This window comes from Mobula hypostoma, chromosome 1 (genome assembly GCF_963921235.1).
Source record: "Mobula hypostoma chromosome 1, sMobHyp1.1, whole genome shotgun sequence".
In the NCBI taxonomy this organism is placed as follows: domain Eukaryota; kingdom Metazoa; phylum Chordata; class Chondrichthyes; order Myliobatiformes; family Myliobatidae; genus Mobula; species Mobula hypostoma.
The window spans coordinates 41,459,795-41,481,580 of NC_086097.1; the positions used below are offsets into that span (position 1 = coordinate 41,459,795).

General features: G+C 42.5%; 1 protein-coding gene across 2 annotated transcripts in view; it reads left to right on the forward strand.

Annotated features, from left to right (window-relative positions):
- The window catches only part of mdga2a (MAM domain containing glycosylphosphatidylinositol anchor 2a), a 1,048,869-nt gene that overhangs the window by 891,182 nt on the left and 135,901 nt on the right, over positions 1–21,786 (forward strand). For both annotated transcript variants that reach the window (XM_063047135.1, XM_063047145.1), the window contains exon 11: positions 21,420–21,600. In XM_063047135.1, the coding sequence (XP_062903205.1) occupies positions 21,420–21,600 (181 nt within the window). The remainder of the gene's footprint in view (positions 1–21,419; positions 21,601–21,786) is intronic.

The window sequence follows — 21,786 nt, forward strand, 5'->3', positions numbered from 1 at the left end:
TCTGTTGTTGTGATTGGTGGTGAAAGCATCAGTGATTTTCTGGATGTCAAGTGTTTTGGTCCTCCGGCTGTTTATGGCCAACAGGGCCAAGCTGCTGTTCCGAGCATCGCCGCTGCCATTCCTCAGGTAGTTTTTGAGGCGTCTGAGGCAAGAGAAACTCCGTTTGCATGAGGCAGATGTCACAGGCAGAGTCAGTGATATGCAGATTAGCTTGTATAAATCTATAAATGCATCGCGGTATGGTCTCATTAGAGCTAGAAATTCCACTGTGTCATCCACTGTCTGTCCTTGCTAGAGACTCAACCACTGCTCTCATATACTCACGATTTTCTTGGACAATCTTTGCATGTCCTTTATCAAGCGTATTTCCCAATCTTGAACCATCTTGTTTTCTCAATCTGAATTCGACACATGTCTCCATAGCAAACTTATGAGCTGCACTTACATGGTGGGTTTTGAAAGCTGTTGTAGCTTTCTTCCAGTTGTGGTAACCGGTGACAGTGAAGGTAGACTCAGAATGGAACCCATGGCCTCCACACAGGAAATGCCTGCATGCGAAGCAGAACGTAGTATCTTTCATGATCGAATATTCCAGTCAGTCAAAGCAGCCACGAATAAAACTCCTTTGCTGCTTGCCAAACTGTTGCGAGCAGCGAAGGGTACTTTTTCAATGCTGGCTGACGGGGTCCTTCCTCGGTCTTCTGGCTAACATCGCTAACAGTATTCCCACTCGCACTAAGAGCAGCTTCATCCATGTTCTCTTCTGAATCCCACTCCATTTCTTGTTCCTCTACTTCACCCTCACACTCCTTCAATAAACTGCTGTCGTCCTCATCCCCACTTACTTCTTTCTGCATGTCACTTTCAATTAAGACAAGCTCAGGCTGAGACACCACTGATTCCTCTGGATGAGGTCATTTTCTCACTAAAAATCGATCCATTTTTCATGCCGGCCAAAATAATGCACGTACCAGGCCGACGCTAGCTTGTAAAAGCACATTTTGTGTGTGTGGGGCATCCGTTAGTCTAGCGAGACCATGGATCTTCGCCTGGATGTATACTATCAATCTCTTGCGTGAGTGAGAGTGAGTGACATCACCACCTTAAGTGATCTTAGATCAGCTTAACTGATCTGAGGACAGCAACTGCAAGACATTGACGACAAACGAATAAGCAGAAGTGTAGAGTGGATCTGACACAGTTTATAACGTTATTGCTGCGTGGGTGCTATGGTAATTGGGGGCGCTGTTTCACTAGATCAACTGGAGAAACAAGCTGTATTCAAAACTATACAGAGAAAACAAAGCAGCTGAAATTTGTATGTGAAATTTCAGTTAATTTCTTGGTGGTGCTACGCTGGTGCTGTTGCAGTTTCTTCTGGAGCTGTAGCACCAGCTAGCACCACCTCAGCGCCGCCCCTGATCCTGAAAGAAATGCAAATTGCTCCAGTATTTTTAAAACATAGGGGAGAGTTTGTTGAACATTTGCCAAGTAAACTAGTGTAAGGTGATATCGAATGTGATGTTGTACCTATTGTAATAGGGAAGATCTGAGGAGAGTTTCTCATTAAATGTGCAAGCGGTTCAATAGACATAGTAAAAATTAAAGGAGACAAAGGGTCCCCTTGTCGTGTGCCTCGTTCTATGTCAAATAACTCTGAGAAACCTCCTCCCACACATACCCGGGCTGAAGGATTAGCATACATTGTTTGATTCATATTGATAAATTTATTGCCGAACTTAAATACTTTTAGAACTCTCCAAAGACATGGCCATTCAAGGCAATCAAATGCTTTTTCAGCATCTAGAAATAGCAGGCCACAGGCAAGTGGGATTTTATGTGTTGCACTCAGTACATGTTAGAGCCGGCGAATATTATCAGATGCAAGACATCCCCTAATAAAGCCCGGTTGATCTGGGCTAATTATTTTCCCAACTACTGTCTCAAGTCTACTGGCTAAAACTTTGGAAAATACCTTGAGGTTGACATTTATCAAGGAGATTAGACAGTAATTGGCACGCTCCAAGGGGTCCTTACCCAGCTTAGGTATAACTGTGATCGGGGCTGTGTTTAAATCTCTATGGAAGGCACCATTTCCAATAGTATAATTGAATGTTTCTAACCATACTGGTCCAAGAATATTCCAAAGTGCTAGGTAAAGTTCCACAGGTATGCCATCTGTACTTTGTGTATGGCCCTTATTTGTAGCTTTGACCGCTTTAAGTAGCTCATCCAGTGTAATAGTAGAGTCTAGAGTTTTGGTGTCCTCTAATGACAATGTAGGGGGGTCTAATCCACTAAACAAATCAGTGAAGTCATTCTCAGAAGGAACTGAGCCACTTGTATTCAGTTCTTTAAAGTAATTCTTGAATGTCTCATTTATTTCCTCTGTTGAAGATACTATACCACGTTTAGCATATCTAATAGCTGGTATAGACCTTCTGCCTTCCTGTTGTTTGAGCGTTAGTGCCAAAAGATGGCTCAGTCTGCTGCCTTCTGCATAATACTTATGTTTGGTTATTGGTGGCATCTGTTAGTCTCACGAGACCATAGACCTGCACCTGGAAGTCTAACCTTCGTGGTAAGGTGATGCTGGAGTGTCCTCTCCAAGGCGCAGGCCTGGGCAAGGTTGTATGGAAGACTGACAATTGCCCATGCTGCAAGTCTCCCCTCTCCATGACACCAATGTTGTCCAAGGGAAGGTCAAGGGCCTATACAACCTGGCACCAATGTCATCGCAGGAGTTGCCAGAACGAGGTTGGACTGCCTTAGGGACTCCAGGTCTGGACTTGTTCTCAGGGTTTACTCCCGAAGCCTTTCCCATGAGTGGGTATGGCTACAAGGCAGCGGAGGTTTGAAATCAGAGTTTCCCTCTCTTAGATGGACTGCCTTCTCAGGCTGCTGAGCTCCATCTGCCCGAAGCATTGGTTTTAAGGCACCAGGACCCACCTTCGTCCCTTCTTCTGTCAGTAGAAACAGTTTCGCCGGGCTTAGAGGCTAAGCCACATGAGAAGGCCAGGAGATGGACTTGGTTGTCAGAGGCTATTTGAGGCACATGCCGTGAGGAGCTTGTCCCCATTACCACCCCTTGGCTTGACAACCTTGGAACCAAACCTTGTTTGGTTATATAGATCATATATTCTGCCCTGTTTCTTAATAAATCATTTAATTCTGCTTATTTTCTTTTGTTATGTTGTATCTCCTTCTGAGATCATTCTCCAAAACCTACCATTGTTCTTCTGGGGTGGAAATCTTTTGAAGCCGGCTTTTATGTAGGTGGGAACTGAACCATACAGCGTTATTTCGTAAGAAACCCTTGATGGAGGCCCAAATCACTGTCACATCCGAAACATTATTTTTATTTAAATTTATAAATTCTGTCAGTTTTGTTCTCAGTTGTGTGAAGGGTGGAGTTAAACCTCCACCTTGTAGCCTTATTTTTAATTTTGTCATAATTAAAAGTAGATATGACTGGGTTGTGATCAGATAGATGTCTGGGCAAAAATTCTATTGAGTGTACCAAAGGCAGCAAACCAGAGGATATAAGAATGTAAGTAATCTATCCGAGAGAAAGTTTTATGTCTTGTGGAGAAGAAGGTATAGTCTTTAGCAGATGGATTATGCACCCTCCACACATCAGTTAAATTTAAATCCATTAGAAAAAGGTTAAGTGCTTTGGAAGCAGATTCTTGAGAGCTTGATATAGTTGAGGAAGATTTATCGAGGTTATGGTTTACCAAAGCATTCATGTCCGAACCAACATACAGTTGGTAGTCACTTAACTTCAGTAATTGTGAGGTAATTGAGGGAAAAAATTCAACCTCGAATATAGTTGGGGCATATAGACTAATAAATGCAACTTTTTTACCCTGAATGGATGTACAGCAAAAAGCTAAATGTCCTGCATTTTTGGAGCCAGTCCTTTCAATTGATACATTAATAGTACGTCTCATTAATATCATAACTCCTTTCACACGAGTACCATCAGCTGATGCTACATTGGGTTTATAAAAGCAGTTTTGAACCCTGAGAATGTCATTAGGTTTAAGATGTGTTTCCTGTAACAGTGCAATATCTATTTTCTTTCTGCATAAGAAATCTAAAACCTTTCAATGCTTGTAGGGAGAGTTTAATCCTCTAAATGATACAATAGTAAGATTTTCTAAATTATTTGTATTGCTCATCTTCCCCTGGATCTGTTGTTGTAAGTTGGTGGTGGAGCCTCAGCTACCCCCTTCCCACCACCCCCAGCACATACACCCTTTTACTTTTTAACATCTGTGAGTGTCACTTAGCAATGTCAGACACTGAACATTAACCACCCCCCTCTAGCACCAACAAATTAGAAAGGCAGAGTGGTTCTCATAGACAATCATATCAAAGAGACAAGAAAAAAAAACCTGTCAAACCCATTAACTTATATAATTAAAACCATTCCCGTCTCAAATATAACACATAATCAAGATCCCAACAGCTCACTTGCGGGAGACTGTTGCTTTAATAGACCATTGCTTAGCGATGATGCCAGTGACGTCATATCCCATGCCCAGGAATGTAGACAAGCCTACTCGGGACATAACCCGAAATGAACACGTACAACTAAAGTTATTCAGTACAAACTGCTGTTTTTCAGCTTCATCCTTGATGAAGTATGACACTTGGGTGTATTGAATATCACCTTAGAACGTAAAAGATAAAAAGTATATTCTAGGCGGACTTATATCAGCTTAACATGTTATCCTTGTACTAACAAGTTAACTGAGCCATTACCTTAAAATTCTGACTTGCAATACTCAGAAACAAATTGGCCCCTTAATTAACTAAATACAAAAGTGCATTGAATGACTTTCCAACAAAAGAATAACCAGAAAACTTCACACCCAGGACGTTAACTTGCCCGTGCCTGTTAGATTGCGCATACAAGCTGGTCCGAGCTCTTAATGCAGTTCCATCTCCTCCAGAGGGGCATGTGGACTTTGCCCAGGGTCTTCTTCCATACCTCCCAGCACCAATGATTTCAGGGCTTCTTTCGCTTCCTCTGCCAAGTTAAACGACATCTTCATGCCCTTGATATTCACTCTCAAAATTGTTGGGTATATGAGGAATGAGTTGATCCCCTTCTGTCGAAGCTTAGCGTGGATCTCCTTGTATCCCTGTTGTTCCTGCCTCGTACCGGGGCTGTAGTCGGTGAAGAACCGCAGCTGGGTGCCATCAGGGAGAGTAGGTTTGGCTTTCCTGGCACCCTCCAGGATAGCCTGCCAGTTGGTGTACCGAAGAAGCCTAAAAACCATGGTCCGCCGTCTTGAGGTGTTGTTGGAAAAGATCCTATGTGCTCTATCGATCTCCAGAGGAGTGCTGTGGGAATTCTTGAGCGCTGGAATCCAATTAGGTAGCATATCCTGGAGGTAACCTCTCGGATCGTCGCCCTCAGCGCCTGCAAGTTGACCAGCCGCACATTGTTTCTCCTGGATCTGTCCTCCAAGTCGTTTAGCTTCTTCCATATCTTAGTCACCTCCGCAAGACAGGAGCTAGTATTGTTCTCACTCGTACGTAAGCAAACCTGAATATTGTCTATTTTGTTGAAGACCGTGCTAAATTTTTTTGCATGAATGTCCGCTTGCTCCTTTAACAACCGGAGGATGTTGCCATTCTCTGCCATATGCTTCTGTATGGGGTCGAGAGCTTTTTCCAGTGACTCCTTTAGCATGTGGGCTACCGTTTCTTGCAGTGATTCCATCTCCGTTGCAAATTGTTTGCTTAATTAGCATAACTATTTCCTTGGATGAATCGCTAGCTCGATGTCGTCTGCTGGTATCTTGTTTCTTGGTTGAATTTGGATCTTTTTTTGAGGTCATGTCTTTAGTTAGATCTTTCTCCAACTCAACCTTGTATTAAGACCATCTGTGAGCCCTAAGGAACATGAAAAAGGAGGGTTATATGTCAGCGCTCAGTGCTGTGCTACCATCTTGCCTCATGCCTCACTGGAAGTCCAAATTTTGATAGTTTTTGATGAAATAAGTCTCTTCAACAGGTATTTTCTCCATTATTTCCATTTCAACTATAGCTGCCAAGATGTCCGGTAATATGATATCTTGCTTATGGAAGTTGATCCTATTATTTAGTGTGTTAAATGTACAAATGTAATAGTAAAACAATTGTGTACAATCTTGTTCCTTGTTTTTCCTTCCAGTCTTGAGTATCGCTCTGCTGTCAAGGGCCTTTCTCGTGATGTTTGATGACGAAGTAAAGAGATCACTAATGTTCTAACTGGAATGACATCAGAAACAATCTCACCAAATAATTACAATCATTTTTTTTTCTAGCACTCTGTATAACACTTTGGTGTCACTAGATTTGATATTCTTTACTACTTCTTGGCAAAACTGACATTATAGCAGGCTGTTTATTCAAATCCTACATGCAATCAGCATTACATGTGCTCTTGATATTTTACAACTTCATTCCAGAACTGGACCATAGGTCTCAATTTTCATGTCAGTAGCGACCTGGCCGCACTCATGAATGAGCCAAGAGCTCTTCTGTACAACCCTGGTTTGATCCTCTGTTTTGAGCCCTTTCCAGCAGCGTTTAGGGCAACAATGAAGGTCCTCCATCGCTCGCAACATTTATGGCTTCCATGATCATGTCAGTAGCTTCCTCTCGGTTTTCAGTACTGTCAGTCATGCAAATCCCAGGTGGAGACTCAGGAATACTGTTGCACACAGATGTAGAAGGATTCTTCATTATTTCTTCCACAACAATTTTGTTTGATCACTCAGGATTGTTGGCCCTGAGCTGAACCCTCAAACTTGGAGGATCGATGGACCATTCTTAGTTTGGCCTCTACCCTAGACCTGTTTGGCATGGTCGACCCTACCAAGAGCCAAAGCATAAGGCCCTGACTCCAGCCAACATAGATCTCCGGGTCATTGAGGCACACAAGCCTCCAAACCACGACAAGGTTGTGGTTCTCTTAGAGGATTCTGGCAGTTGTGCCTTCCAAGTATAAATGCCATCATGTGCAGGAGGCACTCAATACAAAGAAGTTGGTAAAACTTTGATTGTTAGCCAAACCACACCCCTTAGTGGAATCACACTCTGGAGTTATTAGAAGCTATTAATTCCAACATTCAAAATATGTTAATCCACTCCCAAACTGTTTGAATATATAAAAACTAATGAAAATATAATCATAGAAACATAGAAAACCTACAGCACAATACAGGCCCTTCGGCCCACAAAGCTGTGCCGAACATGTCCTTACCTTAGAAATTACCCAGGGTTAGCCATAGCCCTCTATTTTTCTGAGCTCCATGTACCTGTCCAAGAGTCTCTTAAAAGATCCTATCATATCCGCCTCCGCCACCAACGCTGGATGCTGGTGCACTCCACGCACTCACCACTCTCCGTGTAAAAAACTTACCCCTGACATCTCCTCTGTACCTACTTCCAAACACCTTAAAACTGTGCCCTCTCGTGCTAACCATTTCAGCCCTGGGAAAAAGCCTCTGACTATCCAAACAATCAATGCCTCTCATCATCTTATAATCTATTAAATTTAATCACAAAAAATAAAAAAATATAGATACCTGAAACAACGTATTTAAATGAAATAAGAATTTTGGGTTAACAAAATTTGATTTCTTCCAGGATTAAAACCAAACCAATGTTTTACACAGGTTTATTGTTTTATGCTCTCTAGCTTTGCTGAGCAAGCCAAAATTATATATGCCTCATTAAACATTTTCTCAAACTGTCTACAATTTCCTTTACTCCTGAAACCCTTTTAGACTGGTATTCTTTATTCTACATTCCCTTTCCTTATTCTTCCTTCCAAAATGTGTCACTTCACATTGATATGCATTAATTTTTAGCTGGCATTCATCTGCTCATTCCCCCAACCTACTTGCCTCCTGCTGTAAGCTACCACAGTCCTCTTTGCGCTCCACACTACTGGTAAGTTTTGCATTATCCACCAATTTAGAACATGTGGTTTCCACCCCCAAATCTGCCGAATTAATATAAATTAAATACAACAATGGGTTCAACACTGAATCTGGGAGAATGACGGTTTTGTCTTTCCTCCCTGGTGTAAAGAATTATCATTCACCATGATCCTTTGCTCTCTGTTTCATAGCCAACTTTGTACCCAGGCCCTAAATGTTCCTCTTATATCATGTGCTTCAGCTTTGCTGATAGGATTTCCGGAAGCCAGCATTATCCACATCAACTCTATTCAACCCTCCCGCCTCTGATCCCAGCTCTCAAGATTCCAGCCTTGAACTCCAGGCCGGGTCTTTATGTGCTGCTATTGTGACTCCCGTCTCCTCTTCCCCCACCAATACTCTGCAATCCCGTCTCCCTCAGATCCCACCGTCAGCTCCTGGGCCCTCAGAGGCTCCATCTTCCTCTCACCCCAACCCTCCCCTCTCCATTGACACCCGCAGCCTCCCCCCTCCCCGCTCTGATCCCAGCTCTCATCCATGCCGGGTCTTTACCAACCCCTCCGACCTTCAACTGTTGGAGGCAGAATGCTCTGTCCTCAGTAAGGGCCTCACCTTTGTCCCCCTTCGCCCACACCTCAGCGAGTTCCATGTTCGCCATGATGCGGAACTTTTCTTCCTCCGTCTCCGAGCCTACTTCTTCGGCAAGGACTCTTCCACCCCCACCGATGACCCCTTCTCCATCTTCAACCCTCCTCTTCTTCATGGACACCCCGCTCTGGTCTTCTGCCTGCTCTGGATCTCTTTATCGCTAACTGCCGACGGGACATCAACCGTCTCGACTTCACTGCACCTTGTCCCCATTCCAACCTCACTCCTTCGGAACGCTCTGCTCTCCACTCCCTCCGCCGATTATTAAACCCGCCGATAAGGGGGGTGCTGTTGTAGTCTGGCGTACTGACCTCTACCTTGCCAAGGCACAGCGACAACTCGCGGATACCTCCTCTTATTTACCCCTCGATCGGTTCCCCACTAAGGAACACCAGGCCATTGTCTCCCACACCATCACCGACTTTATCCGCTCAGGGGATCTCCCATCCACTGCTACCAACCTTATAGTTCCCACACCTCGCACTTCCCGTTTCTACCTCCTACCCAAGATCCACAAACCTGCCTGTCCTGGCCGACCTATTGTCTCAGCTTGCTCCTGCCCCACCAAACTCGTTTCTGCATACCTCGACACGGTTTTATCCCCCCTTGTTCAATCCCTTCCTACCTATGTTCGTGACACTTCTCACGCTCTTAAACTTTTCGATGATTTTAAGTTCCCTGGCCCCCACCGCTTTCTTTTCACCATGGATGTCCAGTCCCTATATACCTCCATCCCCCCATCAGGAAGGTCTCAAAGCTCTACGCTTCTTTTTGGATTCCAGATCTAATCAGTTCCCCTCTACCACCACTCTGCTCCGTCTAGCGGAATTAGTCCTTACTCTTAATAATTTCTCCTTTGGCTCCTCCCACTTCCTCCAAACTAAAGATGTAGCTATGGGCACCCGTATGGGTCCTAGCTATGCCTGCCTTTTTGTTGGCTTTGTGCAACAATCTATGTTCCGTGCCTATTCTGGTATCCGTCCCCCACTTTGCCTTCGCTACATCGACGACTGCATTGGCGCTGCTTCCTGCATGCATGCAGAACTCGTTGACTTTATTAACTTTGCCTCCAACTTTCACCCTGCCCTCAAGTTTACCTGGTCCATTTCCGACACCTCCCTCCCCTTTCTAGATCTTTCTGTCTCTGTCTCTGGAGACAGCTTATCCACTGATGTCTACTATAAGCCTACTGACTCTCACAGCTATCTGGACTATTCCTCTTCTCACCCTGTCTCTTGCAAAAACGCCATCCCCTGCTCGCAATTCCTCCATTTCCGCCGCATCTGCTCTCAGGATGAGGCTTTTCATTCTAGGACGAGGGAGATGTCTTCCTTTTTTAAAGAAAGGGGCTTCCCTTCCTCCACTATCAACTCTGCTCTTAAACGCATCTCCCCCATTTCACGTACATCTGCTCTCACTCCATCCTCCCGCCACCCCATTAGGAATAGGGTTCCCCTGGTCCTCACCTACCCCCCCACCAGCCTCCGGGTCCAACATATTATTCTCCGTAACTTCCGCCACCTCCAACGGGATCCCACCACTAAGCACATCTTTCCCTCACCCCCTCTCTCTGCATTCCGCAGGGATCGCTCCCTACGCAACTCCCTTGTCCATTCGTACCCCCCATCCCTCCCCACTGATCTCCCTCCTGGCACTTATCCGTGTAAGCGGAACAAGTGCTACACATGCCCTTACACTTCCTCCCTTACCACCATTCAGAGCCCCAAACAGTCCTTCCAGGTGAGGCAACACTTCACCTGTGAGTCGGCTGGGGTGATATACTGCGTCCGGTGCTCCCGATGTGGCCTTTTATATATTGGCGAGACCCGACGCAGACTGGGAGACCGCTTTGCTGAACATCTACGCTCTGTCCGCCAGAGAAAGCAGGATCTCCCAGTGGCCACACATTTTAATTCCACATCCCATTCCCATTCTGACATGTCTATCCACGTCCTCCTCTACCGTAAAGATGAAGCCACACTCAGGTTGGAGGAACAACACCTTATATTCCGTCTGGGTAGCCTCTAACCTGATGGCATGAACATCGACTTCTCTAACTTCCGCTAATGCCCCACCTCCCCCTCGTACCCCATCTGTTACTTATTTTTAAACACACATTCTTTCTCTCACTCTCCTTTTTCTCCCTCTGTCCCTCTGAATATACCCCTTGCCCATCCTCTGGGTCCCCCCCCCCTTGTCTTTCTTCCCGGACCTCCTGTCCCATGATCCTCTCGTATCCCTTTTGCCAATCACCTGTCCAGCTCTTGGCTCTATCCCTCCCCCTCCTGTCTTCTCCTATCATTTTGGATCTTCCCCTCCCCCTCCAACTTTCAAATCCCTTACTCACACTTCCTTCAGTTAGTCCTGACGAAGGGTCTCGGCCTGAAACGTCGACTGCACCTCTTCCTACAGATGCTGCCTGGCCTGCTGTGTTCACCAGCAACTTTTATGTGTGTAACTCTATTCATGGTAGCTTGCCTTAGGTGTATGAAGTTTCCTCCAGTTAGTGAGCAATCCTGACTGGACCAATGTCTCCTAAAGCTTTTCTACTACTGAGGCTTGTATGCTTGGCATATATTTATTTATTTTTACTTCTTCTTTGAACAATAGAGTGACATTTACTCTTCTTCAGTTTACTGGCAATCACTCCAGTATCCATAGACCACTGGAAATTCACAGTCAGTTCCACTTTGATTTCCTCCAATAAATACTTCAAAATTTAATGATATATTCCATCTGAAACTGGTAACATAACCACTTTTAAGTTAAATTTTCTAAAATATTCCTGGTAACGTTTTTTATTGCATCCAATGCCTCAACTATTTTATGCTTTGCTACTATTTTAGAAGAGGTGTCATCCCTGGCAAAGACAAATGCGAAGTATGTAAAAAGTGCCCTTAGAACGATATACAACTTCTGATATTTTTCTCTATAAAGAAACAGCACTTATGGGCCAATTTAGTTCTATTTATTGTCAGGAGTAATTTCACTCACTTCTTCTGCCTTTGGCCGCTTTAACAACTGAAGTATACATTTAAAGAATGTTGTTATTGATCTTAGAATTCCCAAATGCTTGATAGGCAGTGAGCTATATCACTTATATCTTGAGTAAAAATGCAATATTTATTTACTTCTAATAACATACAGAAGCCACAGGAACTCAAAGCATAACTTTATCATCTTTTTTCATTATGTTAGCAGATCTCATTAGTTCTGATAGTGATGACTTTGTCCAGACCCCTGCAGGCTATTGCTGGTTGTGCCTCGGTAAATGTGTGCATGCATAGGAAGAAAAATGACGGAAAATAGAATGGAGAGATTAAGAAGGTATGTCTATAAAGAGGTAGAAGCAGAGAACAGTTTGGGCTCTCCTTGTGCTGAACTGAGCAACTACAGTGAGTTTCAAGTCAAATGTACACTATACAGAAAAACATGGAATCAGGTGAAGATGTAGGAATATTCAAAAACAGCCCAGGTCATACAAATATTTGAAAAGTTTTGAAATGTAAATGGCGCAGAGTACTAATAGCATTGCTGAATTTGTTCTGTGTATATAATTAACTTTTCAAAAGAAATGAGGACCAACATGACGTGACACTGCAACATCGAATGGATCAAAATGCATGGGCTTATTCCCCACTGTCAATTATAGTTAGAGTCAGATGTCAGCTGAGCCATGCAGAGTTGTCAGAATCAATGTTCTTCCAGGAGGAGTGGATGTCCACAATTAATGAATATTTGCGCCAGTCCCCTTCTCTGAATGGGATACTGAATGCCAACTGCAGGCAGGTTTGACACTAGCTACCTGTTAAAATAATTGCCCAAATGTTATTTGAGGCCAGTGTTCTTAAATAAGCATTTCATTGAGTTAAATAGAGGCTGCTGGAGAGTTTCAGGAGATCAGCTACTTACAAAACCCGGGGAGAGAGGAGGTGAGGAGCCACCTTCCCATAAGAATTAGAAATAAATATCCAAATTGGACAGCTTTTTAACTTTTGCAAAATTAACTCTCTTCCTCATGCCTCCATGTCCATTATTTTTATAATTATTATCAATAACTATATTCTAATATCCTCTTGCATGAGTTTCCTCCAGGTTTGATGTAGCAATTTGCCTTGGAGGCATTTCCCTGAGATGCTGGAGCGAACCAGAAAGGTTGGCAATGTCTTTTTCAGAATAATGGTTGAGCTAATTACTGAGATGCAGCCACCCATTTGTTCCTGTGTCACTTTGTAACTCGTTGAGCTGCCTTTTTGTGGCAGGCTCTGTTTTAACCCTAAGAGTCGTTTGTTGTCACATTCACTTTTCCAGCTCACAAATGAAAATGTGGTGACAAGCAGTTAAAGCTAATGAAGCTATGGCAAACATCCTCTGTTTAATGCCTGTGGTGAGAAAGACAGTGTAGGTCTCTGTCGCCTGCCACATCGGGAAGAAGATATCTGTATATCATTGTTCATTATCGTTAAAATTTTATCAGTAAGTTAAAAAAATACATTTTATAGAAGTCTAAATCTCAGTCAATTCCCAAACAGAGAGGTCTCTTGTAGAGTCCAGATTGTCATGTACAGAGCAATGGTTCCAGCTCACGATGCAATGGGTTTCGTTGTTGTTTACCTAGTTCATGGTCACTGTGGGTCACGGGGGATGTTTACTGTTACCGAACCCCAGCGAGTATCCAGGCTGATGGTGCAAAAAAATTTGCATTCACGATTGTGGTATGTCTAGGGTGCAATGAATATGCTTGCAGATACTTAGGGAATATGGTAGTTTGCGAAAGCAATGCCTAGAAATTGGCCCACTGAGTTCCTCCAGCATTTTGTGTGTGTTTTGCTAAAAATTGGATCCAATTACATCTTTATTTTAAGCATAAATCCTGCAACAAGAACATGTCGTTGTGAAGTTGGTCCAAGTTCTTTCTGTCGCAATTCATTCCAGCACACTGTCATTTAATCCATCATAACCTGTACATTGGCTGACATCATCAGTTTGATTATTTGGCAGCAAATTTAAATCAAAACATTGTAATCCATGTCCTTTGTTTCTAACTCAGGGTAAAATCATATTGTAAACAGTGAATCATGCACAATTTAAGGCATTGCCCCATAACGACAATGAATTAAAGGTTTTGCAGCTACCAGCCTTGAAATCACATCAAAACTGTATAATTTTCATGACACAGACACCTGGAGCTTGGGGTCCCTTCCTTTGTGACATGGCCCAATTGGCCAACCCTATGTGTTTGGGTCAGTACAGTAGAAATGGCACAGTAACAATGGTTAGTACAATTGCTCTACAGCGCCAATGATCACTGATCAGGTTTCCATTCCCACCACTGTGCGTATGGAGTTTGTACTCCTCCCGTGTGGATGTCCTCCACGTGCTCCAGTTTCCTCCCACATTCTAAAGGTGTAGGGTTAGGGTTAATATGTTTTGGCCGTACTGTGTTGGTGTTGGAAGCATGGTGTCGTTTCTCCGATTTGATTTAACGCAATCAACACGTTTCACTGAATATTTTGATGTACTTTTAACAAATAAATCTAATCTTTAATCTTCTCTTTCTGAAGGCTCTTTAGCCACATCCAATCTTTTCCTACAACCTATCTCCCGTTATTTCCAGATTCTAGGTGGTCAAGGAGAGAGTTCTTTAATAGCAATGACCCTGAGTCAGCTGGCAAATACATGCTTAATTACACAGGTTTTGATTTAATGATTTCTTAATGAATGAAATTATAATTACAAATGTTTCAAGCAAAGTTTTCCCAATTTTGTGATTTTTTTTGTTCTTGAAAATGCTCAATCGGACATGAAAACAAAATGTGTCATCCAGTTAATGTACCAAAAATGAGCAAAATCGATTACAAGACAAAAATGTTATCCACGTTGTCTTATAGTGAGCAAATAAGTCACATTTATCAAAGGAACCACATTTTTACTGTCAAATGCAGAAGTCTTGCAGTCACAGTTGTTACTTAAAACTACTACCTGGTCCAATTGTTGGAATGACCATGATGTAGGAACCCATTGTTTGTGCTGGAACCTGTTATGTGTCCAATAGGACAGCGTATTTTGGGTTAAACATGTCAAGCTCAATCTTCTTGCATTTCTGCCCAAGTTGTTTCTACCAGCAACTGATCACAGTTATAAACTATTTTAAACAAAACACCTGGGAATGAGCAGGAAGGTCCACCTGGAGATTCAAATGAATATCTGATTTGAACTTTCCACTTAGATCAATAACTGGACTTACTAAGGATAGATTTTGGGGCTGATACAAAACATTGAGTGCTGCTCCATTTGTCAGAAGTTCCATTTATATTTGCAGTTTCTCAGTTTTATAGCATTAAAGATTTTAAGATTGGGTGCTAATACATTAGAGTGTTAAGTAGCAAACACAGTCTTAACAGCCATAATTTAGCTCAGTGAATTTATCTTTATAATAAAAGTGAACTGATCTCTGAACCCTTTTATATAACTGGAATGTAACTTCGTTCATATTAATTAACTCTGTAGGGTTATTTTGAACCGCCAATCAACTGTAGAATAAAGCCCTCCAGCTGTTTAATTTTCCTTCTGCATGACATATTATCATATTCAAAGAGTTCATAACAGGAGAGCAGAAACCCATGAAATTATAATTTTTATAGAAATGATAAACAATAATTGAATTCAGAACTGTAAATTACATTATTGACTGCAGGGGAGTTGAAAATCCTATGTGCATCTCAGCAACTTCCCTGACATGACACATGGTCTATTGTCTCACTTGGTTTAACCAGTAGTTTTATTTGCTCCCATAAAGCGCTGAATTTCTTTTGTATTCAGATATGCAAATTATTTTCTCTTTATTGTAATGACAGCATCTATTCACTCTCTTAAACATGTAAGAATGGAAAGCTATGAAGCATTTGAATCGTGGACATTGTCGTCATGACTGGAAAGCTATTCTGTGTCTCAGTGGTGACAGTATTGCTTGTGGTTATGATGTGACAGCATAAATACAAATGCTGATGCAGCCTTCATCAGTAACCATATTGTCCTTGTAGCATACTCTGTAACAGTTCTTTCTTGTGTTTTCAACTGTGAAAGAATTAACTTGAACAGTAACCTAGTTTTAATGAGGAAGAAATTTATGCATAGGACTTGCAGTAGTGCAATCTCTCGAGTCGAGTATGATGTTTTCCTCAGGGGTTGTCTGTCAGTGTGTCCTCCTATGGCTGTAGAGGCTGATCCAGGATCCAGAGATTCTGGTGCAGTATGGGCAAGAGTAAGTGGTGGCTGTGGTTCATTGTCAGGCTTTTTGTTGTTTATTCTCTCTTTTTGCAGCTACCTCTTGTTCTCTATGGCACAGCAGAGGTCGTTCTCATGTAGCACATCTCCCTCAAGAACAGATTTCCTCCGGTGTATCTACCAAGTGCAATGTTTTTAGATGTAACATTGAATTTCTTCAGGCTGATTTTGATGTAATTTTTGAAGCATTTCCTTTGCCCGTCAGGGACTTGCTGACCTTCTGTCAACTGGGAGTAAAGAATCTGTTTGGGGAGACACGAGTTAGGCATCCCAATGACACGAACTATGTATTATTTTACGGTGGTGGAGATGCTGTTCATGTTAGCCTCTAGTACACTGGTGTAAGTGCATCTGTCCTGCCAGATGATCCTCAAAATCTTTAAGCATCTTCTGTGGTATTGTTCAAGGGCTTTCAGAAGCCTACAGAGTAACACTCCAGCTCAGTTTTGCAAGTCAGTTTAGCACTTACTGACTGAACAATATGGCCCAGATATTGCCGACATTTCCAAGCAGTTCCGTGTGCAGAGATCCCAGTGTCATTGTCCGAGCTCCACTGCTAATTTCCTCGCTGGACTCTGCCTCAAGTTCAGTGGTGTAGTGGAAGCTTGCTGAGGTACCCCAAGTGCTTAGTGCTCGTGACTGCAAGCATTATCCACATATTGATTCACTGCTTTGCCAATGGTATAATGGCAAGGAAGAAAGCTCATTTTTTACTTTTTTATGTTTGCTTTAATGGTTTTAATTAGCATTTCCATAGCATTTGACTGTTTTTGTTGTGATGCCGAGTAGCTAGCTGGACACTCACCCAGCACTGATGGAAAGCGTGCAAGGAACTGGTTGATTACAACTCGGGACCATTCACATTGAAGTCTGGTGCTGATGCCACTACACCACCAGCCAGCTAGGAATATGGTGGTAATCAAGGCAAATACAGTAGTGACATTTAAGAGCCTCTTGTGTAGGCACAGGAATGTGCATAGAATGGAGAGATATGAGCATTGTGTTGGTAGAGGGATTGGTTTAATCAGATGACTGTTCAATCCTCTCTATAGATACTATCTGACCTACTGAGTTCCTCCATTATGTGCTACTCTAGTTCAGTTGTGCACTTAATTACTAGTTTAATTAGTTTACTATAACATCATGAGCCAAGGGTTTATTCTTAGAGTCGTAGAGCACTACAGCACAGAAATAGGCTCTTCGGCCCATCTGGTCCATGCACATCTACCACTTCCACCGACAGCTCATCTCACACTCTCATGACCCTCTGAATAAAGAAGATTCCCCTCATGTTCTCCAAAAATCTTTCGCCCTTAGCCCATGACCTCCACTTTTCATACTGCCCAACCTCAGTGGAAAAAGCCTGCCTGCATTTGCTCTGTCTACACCACTCATAAATTTGTGTACCTCTATCAAATCTTCCCTCATTCTTCCAGGCTCTGGAGAATAAAGTTCTAACCTATTCAACTTTTTCCTGGAACTTAGATCCTCAAGTCCTGGCAGCATCCTTGTAAATTCTCTTACTATCTTATTGACATCTTTCTTGTAGTAGATGACCAAAACAGCAAATACTCAAAGTTAGGCCTCACTAATGCTATATACAACTTCAACATACCATCCCAATTCCTGTACTCAGGACTTAAATTTATGAAGGCCAATGTGCCAAAAGCTTTCTTTACCACCCTATCTACCTATGACACCACTTTCAAGGGAATAATGGATCTGTATTCCCAGATCCCTCTGTTCTATCGCACACCGTAGTGCCCTACTACTCACTATGCAGTTCCTACCCTGGATTGTCCTCACTAAATGCAACACCTCACATTTGTCTGCATTAGATTTCACCTGCATCTTACAGTCCATTTTTCCAGCTGATCCATATCCCACTACAAGTTTTGATAGTCTTCCTCGCTGTCCACTACACACCTAATCTTGGTTTTATATGCAAATCTGATGTTCAAATTTACCACATTATCATGCACACTCAGATGACAAACAACAATAAACCCAACACCGATCTTTATGGCACTCCACAGGCCGCCAGTCAGAGAAGCAACCATCTACTACCACTCTTTGGCTTCTCCCATAAAGCCAATGTCTGATAAAATTTACAACCGCATCTTGAATGACAAGCAACTCAAGATTCCTGACCAACCTGCTATGTGGGACTTTATTGAATGCCTTGCTAAAATTCATGTAGATAACATCCACTGCTTTGCCTTCATCAATGTTCCTGGTAACTTCCCTTAAAAACTCTACAAGGTTGTTTAAACATAACCTAACACAAACAAAGCAATGTTGATTATCTCTAATCAGTCCCTGAATATCAAAATACTTCTATATCCAGTTCCTTCGAAAACTATCCAATAACTTTCTCACTACTGATATCAGCCTCATTTCCTGGCTTATTCTTAAAGCCCTTCTGAAACAATAGCGCATTAACAATCCTCCAATCCTCCAGCACCTCACCTTTGGCTAAGCACATTTTAAATATCTGTGCTAGGATCCTGCACTAGCCTCTTACAGAGTCCAAGGGAGCCCATTGTCAAGCCCTGGCGTTTTATCCATCCTAATTTCCCTCAAGACATCAAACAGCTCCTCATCTGCAATCTGCATATGGTCCATGACCTTACTGCTGCTTTGCCTCACTTCTATAGCCTGTGTCTATCTCCCAAGTAAATACAGATGCAAAAAATCCATCTAAGATCGTTTCCATCAATTTCAGCTCCAGGACTAGATAACCACTCTGATCTTCCAGAGGACCAATTTTGTCCCTTGCTATCCTTTTGCTCTACCTGTAGAAGACTTTGGAATTCTACTTTACGTTGTCTGCTAGAGCAAACTCATGCCTTACTTTAACCCTCCGGTGCTTTACTGATCAATGCTAATTGGCCACTGTAGTTCCCTGTGTTTTGGTGAATGCTAGAATCTGCTGGAAGTTGATGGGAATCATCCATTCCTTATATGCTATGGTGTATGACATGGGCAACCACGGTTTTTCCATGACCATGATTGTTCTTGGCAAATTTTTCTTCAGAAGTAGTTTGCCATTGCCTTCTTCTGGACATTTTCTTTGTAAGACAGGTGAGCTCAGCCATTATCAATACTTTTCCAGGGTTGTCTGCCTTGGGTCACCGGTCGCATAAACAGGACTTGTGATATGAACTAGCTACTTATATGATCATCTACCACCTGCTTGCAGGGCTTCATGTGACCGTGGTAAGGAGACTAGCAGAAGGAAGGGGCACCTTATCCCTCCTTTGGTAGAGACTTATCTCTGCCCCGCTATCTCTGATGGAAATATAGTGAAAATAAAAAAGAATGAGATCAGACTAGGATAAGTGCAAGTGGATGGTGTAATGGTCAATTTGGACTCAGTAGGCCAAAGGGACTGTTTCTATGCTATATCTGCTACCTGTGACCTTGGACAACAAAACAAACCACACAGATCCACACCTGTTTAAGTTCAGAGCTATGAAGAATGTGAGATGCGGGAGTGAAGTCTATTAAGCAACACCTAGAGCAATAAATCACTACCCACCCTGAACCCTGAATACAGTAAATGAAATATTAAAATTATGCTGCAGATGCTAGAATATAATCTGAAATACATACAGGAAATGTGGAGAATTCAGGTGAGGTGATAACTGTGGAAAGAGAAGTCAATATTTCAGGTTGAAGCCACTTGGTCAGAGATGGGAATAAGGGAGAGCACATGTTAGTTTTAAGTTACTGAATCCGACAAAAGGCACCTCACTCTATTGGATATATAGTAGTCCCTTTTTCCCATCCATTCCTCCTTCCACCCCACCCTATTAGTAACTCTAAATTGTTTCCTCTCCTTCCCAGTTCTGACAAATGTCTTCAGCTTGAAGCTTTGATGTTGTTTCTCTTTTAACAGACACTCTCCAACCTGCTGAGCATTCCCTGGTTTGTTTTTCTCCTAACAAGTATAATTTGGGGAATGGTCAAGAGCACACTGAACTGTAATATGGCAGCCTTTTCAAGTGTTTCTTCACAGAGCTGAGTACCATTCAAGTGTAAACCACAACCAATTTCAGCATAATTATGTAGCTGAAAACTTGATTCTGACAGGCTGATAACATATTGTTATTATTATTATTTCATTCTTGGCAACACCAGCATGATTTGCCCATCCAAGTCGGCCCTTAAGGGGTGGTGAGCTATCTTTCTGAACTGGTGTCCCTGTGTTGAATGTGCTGCTGCACTGTTATTAGGCAGGAAATCCAGCAGCGGTGAAGGATATGTGGTATGTGTTCAGGCCAAGGAGGTGTGTGACTTGAAGCTGATAAAAATCCCATTAGTCTATGGGTCTTTGTCCTTCCAAGCTGTAGAAGATTGAAAGATAGAGACAACGAAACATTGACTGATTGTTGGAAATGTATTTATAGATATAGTATGGTTTGGAAACCTGGTGCTAGTGGAGAAGTGTGTGCATAATTCAAGACTGGATGCATCGGGCAGATTGTCTTATCCTCTACGAGCTTCCTGAATGATGCAATGTGTCCATCCAGAGACGTGAATCACATTCCTGAGTTATTAATCTTGATAACATCAGTAATAAAAAACTACTGAAAGCAGATTACACAACGTTATTCTGACCTTATTGGGAATTCCTCACTGACTCCTGACTTGCATGCTCAGTTTGAACCAGACAGGTATGGCCTCTGGTGGAAAGTTGCACTTGAAAGCAATATTGAAAGGGCCTTGTGTGTGTCCTTGGAATTCCGAAATGATGCCTGTGCTAAGGGAACAGGGTAGGGGCTGGTGCAGAATCTTTTGCTGCAGGAATAGTACATCTGGATTTCACTATGAACAAGTATCAGTGAAATGCCATTTTGGAATCCATCACCTCAGCATCACTGTGCATCCTTTAGCAGAAGTGTGACCCTGACAGCAGGTGGAGATGGACTGGCTGCATGAAGGAATTCCAACAGCCACTGTAGTGTAACTGTGCATCATCATTTCTATGGGCTCTCAGATGAATCCCCGTGGTGCCCTATTGTTCTAGAGTTGTCTTGAATGTTCTATTAGCCACAATGATATCACCGTTTCAATTCTGTGACTTGATCTCAGCTTTATATTACCCCTTAATATCTCCTCAAGACCTGTCTTCCATCAAACCTTGCTGTCCCGAGTTGAACCACACACTGCAAATGGGTTTCCAAAATCCTTTGTCTGAAGTCTGCTCAGAAGCCATTTTACTTTCCGCTCAAGGGTTAACCTGTTGCCCCAAATCCACTAGACCTTTCCTCCTTCACTACTGTATATAAATTTATTTCATTCATGTGCAAGTCAGGCCAGCAATGGAGGTAGAAATTTGCCTGTGTAACAATTGCTTTCTTGGTCTTAATACAGAATGGAGAGTTTAATCTTTCTTACATCAAGCTCAAAATGAAGCAAGTATTTTAAAGTGACTCTCCATCTCCAATTCCCCACGTTTTAACACAATTCTAAAAATAAACTGTTAGAGTAACTCTCACTGCTAATCAATCTCATTCTTTGCTTTCTCTTCAGACTGGCCAGCAGCGCTGGTGGGAACAAGAAATCTCCATGAATACAATGATCCAGACAGGGGAGTTAATCACACACAATCTCACAGAACTCCTGAAGCCGGAGGCCTACGAGGTTCGCCTGACACCTATTACACGATTCGGGGAAGGCGATTCCACCATCCGAGTCATTAAGTACACCGACGGTAAGAACTGTCATGCAATAGTATTTCGCATTCTGAAAATTGCTGCAGAGAGCCATGAAAATTTGAATTGCTTGAGGTAATTTCTGCAATTGATTTTTGTTGCACATAGCTTTAAATCATAGAAACTAACATTAATATTACATGCACATATAAAGCAATCCATTTCCATGTTGATTTTAGTGAGCT